Source organism: Hemisphaericaspora subhashii (genome assembly GCF_019202705.1).
Source record: "Hemisphaericaspora subhashii strain CBS 10753 chromosome Unknown scaffold90, whole genome shotgun sequence".
Taxonomy (NCBI): Eukaryota; Fungi; Ascomycota; class Pichiomycetes; order Serinales; family Debaryomycetaceae; genus Hemisphaericaspora; species Hemisphaericaspora subhashii.
The window spans coordinates 46,125-57,452 of NW_026057266.1; the positions used below are offsets into that span (position 1 = coordinate 46,125).

Consider the following 11,328-nt stretch of genomic DNA (forward strand, 5'->3'; position numbering starts at 1 on the left):
TCGATTCGAAGTTTCCCCCCAAAGCAGCTTTGTTTTACCCCACAATTTGTTTTTGTTGTCAGTTGCGGTATCTCCAGAATTCCGAATTAGTCACAAGAATTATTCCATTTATTCCGACATACGAGGTTTCTTTATGAACCAATTGAGAAAACAGGAACTTTTTGGGATTCCCATGAAGCGACCCGGGAAAATCTGACAAAAAATTTATTCGAATAGTACGAAATATCAGAATAGAACAACACTGTTGTATCCTATGTTTGGCTATCTCCCTGCTCTTCGGTATATTCCCAACAAGTACTACCTGACACAAGTGACACTAGTAACATCAGCTCTTATATGGGAAAGGGATAGTATCATCCATGAAGAAGCACCAAGAAATTGGTTATTAACGCCAAGTCATACGAATTTCCATATGCATTTCGGAGTGATATTCAAACGGAAATAGACCTTACGATGTCAAGTATTGTCAGCAATGATTTATAGGACACAAGAATGAAGGGAATCCAGAGATATTTTTCTGGTAAGGCTTTCGTCGTTCTGTATTTTGCACCGGAAGAACTGTACTAGAACGGATCAACTAAAGTTTATTCGCACGGGAAAATTTGTTGGTGTGTACTGAAAAGTTTAGTTCTTCCGAGAAGTTCTCCCTGAATTCAATTGCTATCTAACAATGCTTCCAAAGAAATAACACAATATTAACAATCTATCGTCAAAAATCATTCAGATAAATTGACACTGACCTCCCCACCCCCCTTCAATAAAATAAGGTCCCCCCTGGAAGAGTCACTTTTACTTCATTGGCATCTATCGAACCTCAATACAATATAATATAGAACGATGTCCTTGCCATACAAAATGATGCTAGACTCTTTACCAGTAGAGGTTATAGAGAAAATACTTGAATATGTCAAATTAGAAGGATTGATCCAATTGATAGAACATAATCAATTCTTATCTCAGAATTTAAATATAAAGGCAGCCATGAATCAATTAATTTGCAACACGAATATTTCCTACAATAATAGAATTACTCAGCCATCATTCTTACATATGTATTGTCGAACTCCAACTTATATTGATAAGAACTCCTTACAATTCCTTCCTCGAATATCTTCCCTTTTTAATATAATTGACTATTGCATAGAAGAGCATCTTCAATCATCAATTACAATTAGTTTCTATATTTGGTTATTGAAAGATATTGATGAATTTTTACTGACCATTACCCTGATAAACAACAGTGTAGATTCAAAAATGCGTTTTAATATCGAAATTGAATTCAATCGTGGATTGTTATACAACTTAAGTTTAAATTATATCTTTGACGTTTTAGCAGATCATTTGGGTCAAGGGATTGAATCAATTACAGTCTATAACTATAGTGGAAGCTTCACATTTCATATTGCCCGTTTTCCAAAATTACGAAATATTTGGTTTGAAGATAGTAACGTTAAATTTGGACAAAGCTTTCAATTTGCCACTGATATGAAGACTTTGACAATACATCCAAATCTGTTTGGTTGGAATAATAATCATCCTGTATACTTGCATAAATCTGTGCCGCATTCTTTACAACGATTAAAGTTAGGTAGTTGTGTAATTAAAGAAAAGTCTATTAATTATGGAATTCCTCAAGATCTAGAATCACTCGATTTAACCAGAGTAGGTGATCGTACTGATTTTCAATATATCAGACCATTAATTGAACAAAATTTATCAAATAATCTAAAGGAATTGAGTGTTGATTATTTATGGGGAGCCGAAAGTCGTGTGATGGATTTGGATATAATATTATTTGATATACCAGAGAATTTCCAAAAAATGCAACAATTAAATAGATTTGCAATTATTGGATTGAATAGAAGTATTGATTTCTCATCATTCAAATTAACCGACCTTACAATCAAGGGTACTCAACACTCAAGAATCATAAATGAATGTCATTTTCCAATAACTTTGAAAAAATTAGATATTAGTAATAACCATCTAGCTGATTTATCTAACATTGATAAAAACCTACCTGAACTTTTAGAACATTTAAATATTGCCGATAATCCAATTGATTGGGATTTGTATATTCCAAAATTTGAAAAATTTAACAAGTTAAAGAATTTGAAATTATCGAATACTCACGTAAGATCACATTTGACAAAGATCATATTTCCCGATTCAATCGTGGAGTTATCTTTGGAAGTCAATCAAATATCTTCAATTGAAAATGTCCGTTTCCCTGAAAATCTTTCCAATTTGGGAATTGGTTCAAATTTGATTAAACATGTCCATCGACCAAGTTTTCCGCCGGGGTTAAAGACAGTTCATTTGACGGAAAATAAATTATCGGGTCCATTGGACCTATCGAAGAACAGTTCGGGAAAAGAATTGAATATCGAAATCCTTTATTTGAATTATACGTTATTATCAAACATTCAAGAGATTAATTTACCCAATAATTTAAGAATATTAAATTTTGATTATTGTATAATGAAAAATATATCAAATATCGAATTCCCAGCATCAATTCTTGAATTAAGTTTAAGTGCTTGTGAGATATCCACTATGAAGAACATTTCATGGGAATCAGGGTCAAGATTGAGATATATTTGTTTATCCCACAATGAACTATCGAAATTTGATATTAAATTCCCGCCATCGGTAGAAACGATTAATCTTGCCGGTAATAAGATTTCCACCGTTAATCCTAACGTATTCAATAATCTCGAAAATTTACAAACATTAATCCTTTCTTCGAATAAATTTGAAAGATTTGTTTATCAATTCAATTCAATCAGCTTACGAAGTCTAGATTTATCATTTAACAATATTAGGATCTTAAATGTTGCATTTCCAAAGAATTCAATTACCGAACTTCGAAGCATTAACTTATGTCTGAATAAATTGACGAATTTAACCCCTGTTATGATAGGACATGATAGAGACTTGACGTTTCATAATAAACTTATTGAAATTGATATTACAGATAATAGAATCAAGGCTGATGATATAGAGAAGACAGTAGGTGAATTTCCTTCCAGTCTAAAGTGTTTATTTGTGGGTTATACGGGAGAAAGAGATAGGTTTGGGTATGATATTGCTAGTAATATTATTGAAGGTAGATATTGCCCTACTAAAAGAGTTGATGTTCCAATTCATGAATAGTTATAAATAGATTAATTACATTTTCTGTTCTATAGCGACCGAAATTAGAAGTATTAATAGGACCCAATGAATTCTCTGTTGTTGTACTGTACATGAAATAGTAAACAAGACGGTAAAGAGCTTTAATCACTGGGCAACGCGATTTTGGGCATTCTGCTAAAGCCGAATGCCAAATATGACGTGTATCTACCAAGCAGACTGCATTGACACGCAGATGTTGCCAAATACAGGATGTCTTGTTGTAAATTTCTTTGAATCAACAGCTTCTCTTCGAAAGCATTACATTATCTCCGGGGAGACTGTGATTTGTCAGCAACATATGCTGTTCCATATTCAGATTGCAAATAAATTACTTCTTTTATTCTATCACACTATATACAAGTATTGACAGGCCAAAACTACTTAAAATCCTTGTTTTGTAAATTACGAGTCATAGCAGGTAAGGCAACTCTAATTCCATCCAATTCTTTAGTCATCTTAACTTGACAACCCAATCTTGAGGTTTCAGTTAAACCAAATGCTAAATCCAACATATCATTTTCATCATCATCAGGTTCCGGTATTTCATCATAAAATTCTGGATCAACAATAACATGACAAGTAGAACAAGCACAAGATCCTCCACAAGCACCTTCCATATCCAAATTATGAGCTTGGGCAATATCTAATATATTATCACCTTCTGCGACTTCATATGTAAACTGTTCTCCATCTTTGGTTATGAATGTTATATGAAGTTCTTCACCTGGTTTGGGTTTATGAATATGCCCATGAGCTCTGAAAGCTGTTTGGTGGAAATGGGAGACAAGTGTCTTTGATAAAGGGTTTGCTCGATGAGTCAAAGATTGAGAAATCATCAACTTCTTCGGAAACCTATTGGTAATTTGTATTAAATTCCTGAACATTCTTTACCCTGTCTATGATAATAACAATTCTATAAGCTAATCTAAAAAGTACCAACTGTCCTTTCGCTCTAGAAGACTTGTTGTTGCTCTTTTTTGACTCTTCTTTCAAGATGATGAAGAAATTCTTCACTAATTTTTTTTTTATTGCTTTTGTGCGCACGGCCCGGCCCTTTCCATTGTCCGAAGTCAGATTTCAACTTTTCAAATCTTGGAGTTTGTCCATCCCATTCTCCTTTGATTCTATAGTATCTGTTGTTGCTATGATAATAATATCCCTTGTTGAACTTTTGTTGACCATTTGGTTTGTTCTGGTATTTTGCTGATAATTTTGCTCCAATTTATAGTTCAACTGCTATGATCCAGCCAAGGGAATTATCATGGATTGAATGTGCTAACATCTTAGTACAACATTCAGACTTAGAAGGCGATGAAACTTATAACTTCAACAAATTCCTTCTTTATGAACCACAACCAGGTCAAACTGTGAACGATTATCTTAATCAAATGAGAATCTTGTTCATGTCAATTATGGATCACCATAATAAGATGGTTACATTGAAAGAGAAAGTTAAGGGAGCACTTCGTCGTGATTTCCCAGCGTTATTAGCACCTGAGAAAGAGAATCTCAGACGTTTATCAAGTCCTTCATTTTACTTTACTTATGTTTTCCAAGTGTTTGGACATTTAACTTTCCCGGGTGAACCAATCAATCAGTCACTGTTTGACATCCATGCTCTCCAACGTTATCCAACCAAAAGATATCCAAAGAGAGATCAGAGAGATAACTCACACAACAACCAACGGTATTACAAACAGAACCAAGGGTATTCCACAGATCAACATGGATATTCAAAGGGTAATAAGAAATCTCACTCATTCAAGAATCAGAAATACCAGAACAAACCAAATGGTCAACAAAAGTTCAACAAGGGATATTATTATCATAGCAACAACAGATACTATAGAATCAAAGGAGAATGGGATGGACAAACTCCAAGATTTGAAAAGGTGACTTACAGAAGAGAATCTGATGACGGCACAACTATCAACGTGATTGAAGTTTTTGAACCAGTAAATGAAGAAGAAGTCGATGGAAATACTGAATCAGAAGATGAAGGGGAAACTGGAATCAACATTATGGAGATTAATGATCGTTTTGAAGAAGTTGATTCGAGTGATGAAGAATCTTCGACGGACTCAGATGTCAATTATGATGTGTATGAGATGGGTACGAAGGCGAGGCATCGCAACGACCAATATTAATGACATGCCTTGTCCTATTTTACTAGATTCTGGTGCTGAGGCAAACTTTATCGATGAAGAATTATTATGGTTATATCCTGGATATAAGAAGTTTGCACTTAAGAAACCTATTATTGCCAAATCAGCGTTAAGAGGAACCCAGAAAGTTACATTTGCTGCTAAGATAAATTTACCAAAACCATTCAGATGCACATTGACATTTTATGTTTTACCGAATCTAGAGAAGATCATTATTGGAAAACCTACTTTGAGAAAATGGAAATACCAAACGACTGAAAACGGTGATCATTTAGACATCGAGGGACGTCTGTTTACGATTGCCAATCTTGAATTAGAAGAGAGTAACCTACATAAACTACGCAAGAATTTAGAATCTGATTTATTAGCCAATTTTCCACAGTTATTTGCTACTGAACCACGACCACCCAAAGAAAGAACATTCAAATATGATATCAGGACAACTGATGAAATACCTGTCTTATCTCCAGCTTATTTTGCTACTCCCGAAGAAAAGAAGTAAATACGTAAGATTAATAGAGGTACCGACAAAAGATCAGCCCTATGGGAACCTTGGGATTACCAACAACCCATACCGGTTTTACCACCACAACTACAAAAGTGATCGGATAATTATCAGTTGTAACTCTAGAAAGTATTGTAATTAGACTACAAAAAAAGAACTAAGAAACTACGAGAATATCAACAAATAGTCAAGGACACCGCCCTTCCTGCCAATCTCTCAAGAGAACTTGCTAGCAAGAACTAAAAAGATCAACAAGATCAATACTGCAATGATGGCATAACTTATAAACTTATTAGCGGTCAATCTTCTGCCCATAGACTTTAAAGTTTGGATCGATCTATCAACATAATTATCAGCTTGCAGAAGTGTATTTCTAGCTCCAGAAATCTGTTCTCTTTGTGATCGTAAGTCATTAAGAATATTACCACCAATAGCTTCCGTTTCCAATGCGATCCTTTGACTGTCTTGTAATCTTTGAGATGATCTGTCAAGGGATGAATTATTACTCAATAATTGTTTTCGTTGTTGGTCTTGTAAACTTCCTGGCTCGAATTCTTGATCGGAATATCTATTACCAAACAACTCATACTTATCCTGGGAATCTAACAATTGTTTATATCTATTCTTAGTTTCATCTATTTGTGATTTGTATTGGCGAATTTTGGAATTATATGAAGACCTTTGATTTGATGGAAGGTTTAGAACTTCTATGTTCATTTGGTCAAGCACTTCTAGGGCTTCATCAGAAGCAGCTTCAATTGCCCGTAAAGCGGTTTTCCTTTGTTCTATAAATACATGTTAGTATCCCAAATCTTAAACACAGCTCAATCAAGCAAAAAAAGCAAATGACATACCTGCGTCTTCAACAGATTTAATCTGTGAGATCTTTGTTTTGGCTTCTTGCAAAGCTAACTGAAACTCTGATTCATAAGTCTCAAATGATTCAGACATTAGGGATGTGTTGTTTGATTGATAGTAAGTAGACGGTTGGGTGGCAATGGATTCCTTTGTCTAAGTCGTACACGAGTTTTCCGAAAAAAGGAGGTGAGATTTGACTTGCACGTGAAAACGGTGATTGAAATCCGCAATTAACTACATTATTAATAATCAGAGAAGAATCTTTTTGTATTTTAAAGCTATTAATGCAAACAATTTAAATTCAAAGAAATATAGAAAAGATACTTCCTAAGGATGTCCAGAACCATAATGAGTTCTCGTCTCAAATTCATCTGCAACATCCTCCGAGTCATGTGTTTTAATCTTGTAATTTTCAAATGCTGACCTTATTTGATCCATGAAATCGTGTCCATGGTCATTCGAGTCAATAGAAGCAGCAGATTGGGTCTTGGTGATTTCATCAAGTTCATTCTTCAACTTCTCTGCATCAACAGGAACGCCCTTATCTAAATCAGCTAAATCTCTAACAGCAGCAGCTTGAACACTACCTTCATCTTCATTCAAATCAAGAGCATGCACAGTCAAATTCAATAATGATTTTCCAGATTTTCTCCTAACCAATTTATTACCCGGTGTTGGACTACCTGATTTGAGGAAGTATTGCATAACCTTGTCCTCGTCAATACAAGAAATATCTTCGGTATCGTGTATATAAACTGACGACTTTCTTCTTTTGATTGGGGTACGTGGAGTTCTTGGAATTTTAGTGGAAGAACCATTATCATGAATCCATTTCGAAACAATTGCCGTCCAACCACATTGATGCGATGCACCTAACCCTCTACCCGTGTCAGCATCAAAATATTCATAGAATGGAACATAGTCCTTAAAGTAAGGATCTTTATTGGCAAGATCATTGTCTCCATTACATGCACGATTACCATCTTCATCTCTAAGGAATAAATGAATCAAACGATGTTGGATTTCTTGAGCACATTGAGCTAAATTCAAAAAATCACCGGAACCTTTAGGACATTCAACTTTCAAGTCTGGACCATAATACAAATAGAATCTTTGTAATGCATCAACTAATAAAAAGTTGGTTGGGAACCAAATTGGACCTCTCCAATTAGAATTACCTCCAAACATACCAGAATCTGATTCTCCTGGTAAATATTCAACTTTAAACTTTTGGCCATTTACTTCCATTTCAAAAGGATGATCCTTATGATACTTAGATAATGATCTAATACCATATGGAGATAAGAATTCATCTTCATCCAACATCTTTTCCAAAATTGCCACTAATCTCTCTTTGGAAACCAAAGATAACAATAATCTTTCTCCTACACCTCTCGATTCCATTGATGCGATGTTTCTAGCTGCGATATCCTTTCTATGTTCAAGGAACCAATCTAAACGTTTCTTGAACGATGGGAATCTCTCCAATAATTCTGGTTCTAAGGTTAAAGAAGCATATAATGGAATCAAACCAACTAATGATCTAACTGGTAAGGATTGTGCATGGTCTTCCCCATAACGAATCTGATCATAGTAAAACTTGTCTTTATCATCCCAAAGTGAATTCTTGGTACAACCAGCATCATCTTGATCTGCACCTCTAAAAGTCATGGCATCAGCAATAAGAATAAAATGTTCAAAGAACTTGGATGCGATATTTTCATAAACCGGTCTAGTCTTTGCTAATTCCAATGCGATATTCAACATTTGTAATGCAAAGAATGCCATCCAACCGGTAGAATCAGCTTGTTCTAAACTACCTCCAGTAGGTAAATCTTCAGATCTATTAAATACACCAATATTATCTAACCCTAAGAACCCACCTTCAAAAACATTGTTTCCATTTGCATCCTTTCTATTAACCCACCAAGCAAAATTCATCATCAATTTTTGGAACACCCGTTCTAAGAAATCAGTATCTTCAATTCCATACATCTTTCTTTCAATCTTATAAATTCTATATGCAGACCAGGCATGAACAGGAGGATTGACATCGTTGAAATTCCATTCATATGCTGGTATTTGTCCATTCGGATGCATATACCACTCTCTCAATAATAAATCAATTTGATTTTTAGCAAACCAAGGGTCAATCATAGCAAATGGAATACAATGGAATGCTGAATCCCAAGCGGCGAAGAAAGGATATTCCCATTTATCCGGAAGAGACAAAATATCATCAATATACATATGACTCCATTCTTTATTTCTTCCATTAGCTCGATTAATAGGAGGTTTCACAGTATCAGGATCCCCAGTGGACCAATAATTATGAATAAAATAGTAGAATTGCTTGGTCCATAATAATCCAGCAAAAGCTTGTCTTTGGATTTGTCTCAATTCATCACTGATAGGCAATGGAGTAATCTTCCAATAAAATGCATCAGCTTCATTTTGACGTCTACTAAGAATTTGATCTAATTCGAATTCATCTACTTCGGTATTTTCTTTGGTTAATTTATAACGAATTGTTACATAATCATCAGGAGGAACCCCTCCATTTTGATTAAATTGGAACCAGGCACATGCTTTAGTACCGTTCTTAGCAGGATTAACGACATCTTTGACTCCATCGATAACATAATCGTGGAAAGCATCTTTCACGTATTTGTGTTTATTTGGTTGAGCATATAATCTTTTTGTATTTGTTTCATTTTCAGTGAATAAAAGGATAGGTTCGATATCTGGTGAATCTTCAGTACAACCTGGAGCTGGAGCGAAAGATAAATAACGTTTACCAAACCTCTGTTGTTCAATTTCAATTGTATATTCATTGAGTTGCTTTGCTGAAGGTTTTGGGATCTTGGTTGATTCATCAGTCCCCCATGCCCATGTATTTCTCAAGACTAAATGAGGTAAAATATGTAATGGAGCTGGTTCGTCACTTCTATTATAAGCAGTAATTCTGAAATATAAATCATCAGGTGAATCATCACCTTTGGCACATTCGAAGACAATATCAAAATATTTGTTATCTTTGAATATACCTGTATCTGTCAATTCATATTCACAATCTAATCTTGTTCTCTTGGCGTTTTCATCAACCAATTCCTCGTAAGGGAACTTTGTTTGAGGGTATTTATATAAGTACTTCATATAAGAGTGTGATGGAGTATTATCAAGGTAATAATACAATTCTTTAACATCTTCCCCATGATTACCTTGTCCGTTGGTAAGTCCGAATAATTTCTCTTTCAAGATCTCATCCTGTTCATTCCAAACAGCCATTGTCAAATTAATCAATTGTCTTCTATCTGAAACACCAGCTAAACCATCTTCACCCCAACGATAAGTTCTTGATTTTGAATGTTCAAATGGAAATGACAGCCAAGCATCACCGTCATGGGAATAATCTTCTCTAACAGTAGCCCATTGTCTTTCACCGACATAAGAACCCCATTGCCTGAATCGTATATTTTGTAATCTCTTCTCTTCGGCTGTTAGAGTAGACATTTTTGTTTTCTAAAAATCAATTGATTTGGTAAAGAGAGAAAGAAAGAAGAAGAAAGAAAGAAAGAAGTGAGTGATAAGAATTTTGGTGGAAAAGTGAATATTTTTTTAGACACACTGAAATTTACACCCAAATTTTTTTTTTTTGGTTTTTTGCGTTGCTGATTCGGATTTGATCAATCCCTCCATTTTGTTCAACAATTCTCTTGCCTCGCCTCGCCTTGGGAACTTTTGCGTAACAAATTAATCCTTCGATCACAGCAACCACAAAATTACAACGATGGGAAAAGAGTACAAAATCAATAAAATATAACTACATATAATTAATTCAGAGAACGTGTAATGTTTCCATGCCAAACTTCAGCCAGGCAAGATACGTTCAATAAAAGCATCGTGGCACGAAGCCATAAATAAGCGAGATGCAGAAAAACTGGAATGGCGAATGACATCGAGACTTTAATTCAAACTTCGACTTAGAAATGATTCTGTGTGAATGGCCAGCCCATGAAGGCGAATCATTTCAAGAGGTTGGGACGCTGTAGATAACACACATCTCTGAACTCTTATCGGAGTTGTTTCTGCGTGAGTGGCTGAGTTACATTATTTAACAACCAAAAAATAAAACAGTATGATTCTTGAAACAATGGTGAGAGCAACACTCAAGATTAAGTACGTCACCATAAATTCTACAAAACTTTAAAATAAATGTTCCCCTAACATTAAACTTCAATTGACAAATTGACTAGACAAATTGGCTATTGTCACTACTGGGTTGGTTGCTTGTTGATTGATTTTAGTGAGGAAAAGTGAATCCTTCCGGGCTATTTAAATTAATTTTTTGGCTGCAAAAATAATTGAAATATGACTTAATCTTGATAAGGCTCCCTTGGCAACATTCACATTCACTGTCCTTATTAATTAATGGAGATAATACTTTGAACTTGGAACAGATCATAGAAAAAAACACTTATCTCAAAATATTGTATTATAATAAACTCTATCAACACTACACGGTAACTATTAAGAAATAATACGTAAATATAATAAATAAACAAAATCTATTCTTCCAACTGTTTTTGTTGTTCTTCCATTGCTTGTTTCTGAGCTGCCAAT

The 11,328-nt window shown here is 34.6% G+C and overlaps 5 protein-coding genes across 5 annotated transcripts; 2 read left to right on the forward strand and 3 right to left on the reverse strand. All coding sequences in view use genetic code 12, as the record gives it.

Moving 5' to 3' along the window:
- Positions 1-837: 837 nt before the first annotated feature.
- Positions 838-3,156, forward strand: J8A68_002276 (uncharacterized protein; the record flags this gene model as incomplete). Its single annotated transcript, XM_049406009.1, has 1 exon — positions 838-3,156. The coding sequence occupies one exon, from the start codon at positions 838-840 to the stop codon at positions 3,154-3,156; it is 2,319 nt and encodes a 772-aa protein (XP_049264445.1).
- A 398-nt stretch (positions 3,157-3,554) lies between these two features.
- On the reverse strand, positions 3,555-4,061 carry YAH1 (adrenodoxin; the record flags this gene model as incomplete). The annotated part of the gene is made up of 1 exon (XM_049406010.1): positions 3,555-4,061. The coding sequence occupies one exon, from the start codon at positions 4,059-4,061 to the stop codon at positions 3,555-3,557; it is 507 nt and encodes a 168-aa protein (XP_049264446.1).
- A 354-nt stretch (positions 4,062-4,415) lies between these two features.
- On the forward strand, positions 4,416-5,844 carry J8A68_002278 (uncharacterized protein; the record flags this gene model as incomplete). Its single annotated transcript, XM_049406011.1, has 2 exons — positions 4,416-5,289; positions 5,351-5,844. The coding sequence occupies 2 exons, from the start codon at positions 4,416-4,418 to the stop codon at positions 5,842-5,844; spliced, it is 1,368 nt and encodes a 455-aa protein (XP_049264447.1).
- A 219-nt stretch (positions 5,845-6,063) lies between these two features.
- On the reverse strand, positions 6,064-6,798 carry VTI1 (v-SNARE protein; the record flags this gene model as incomplete). The annotated part of the gene is made up of 2 exons (XM_049406012.1): positions 6,064-6,632; positions 6,702-6,798. The coding sequence occupies 2 exons, from the start codon at positions 6,796-6,798 to the stop codon at positions 6,064-6,066; spliced, it is 666 nt and encodes a 221-aa protein (XP_049264448.1).
- Positions 6,799-7,032: 234 nt separating this feature from the next.
- On the reverse strand, positions 7,033-10,218 carry J8A68_002280 (uncharacterized protein; the record flags this gene model as incomplete). Its single annotated transcript, XM_049406013.1, has 1 exon — positions 7,033-10,218. One exon carries the CDS (start codon positions 10,216-10,218, stop codon positions 7,033-7,035), a length of 3,186 nt encoding a protein of 1,061 aa, XP_049264449.1.
- Between the last annotated feature and the right edge of the window lie 1,110 nt (positions 10,219-11,328).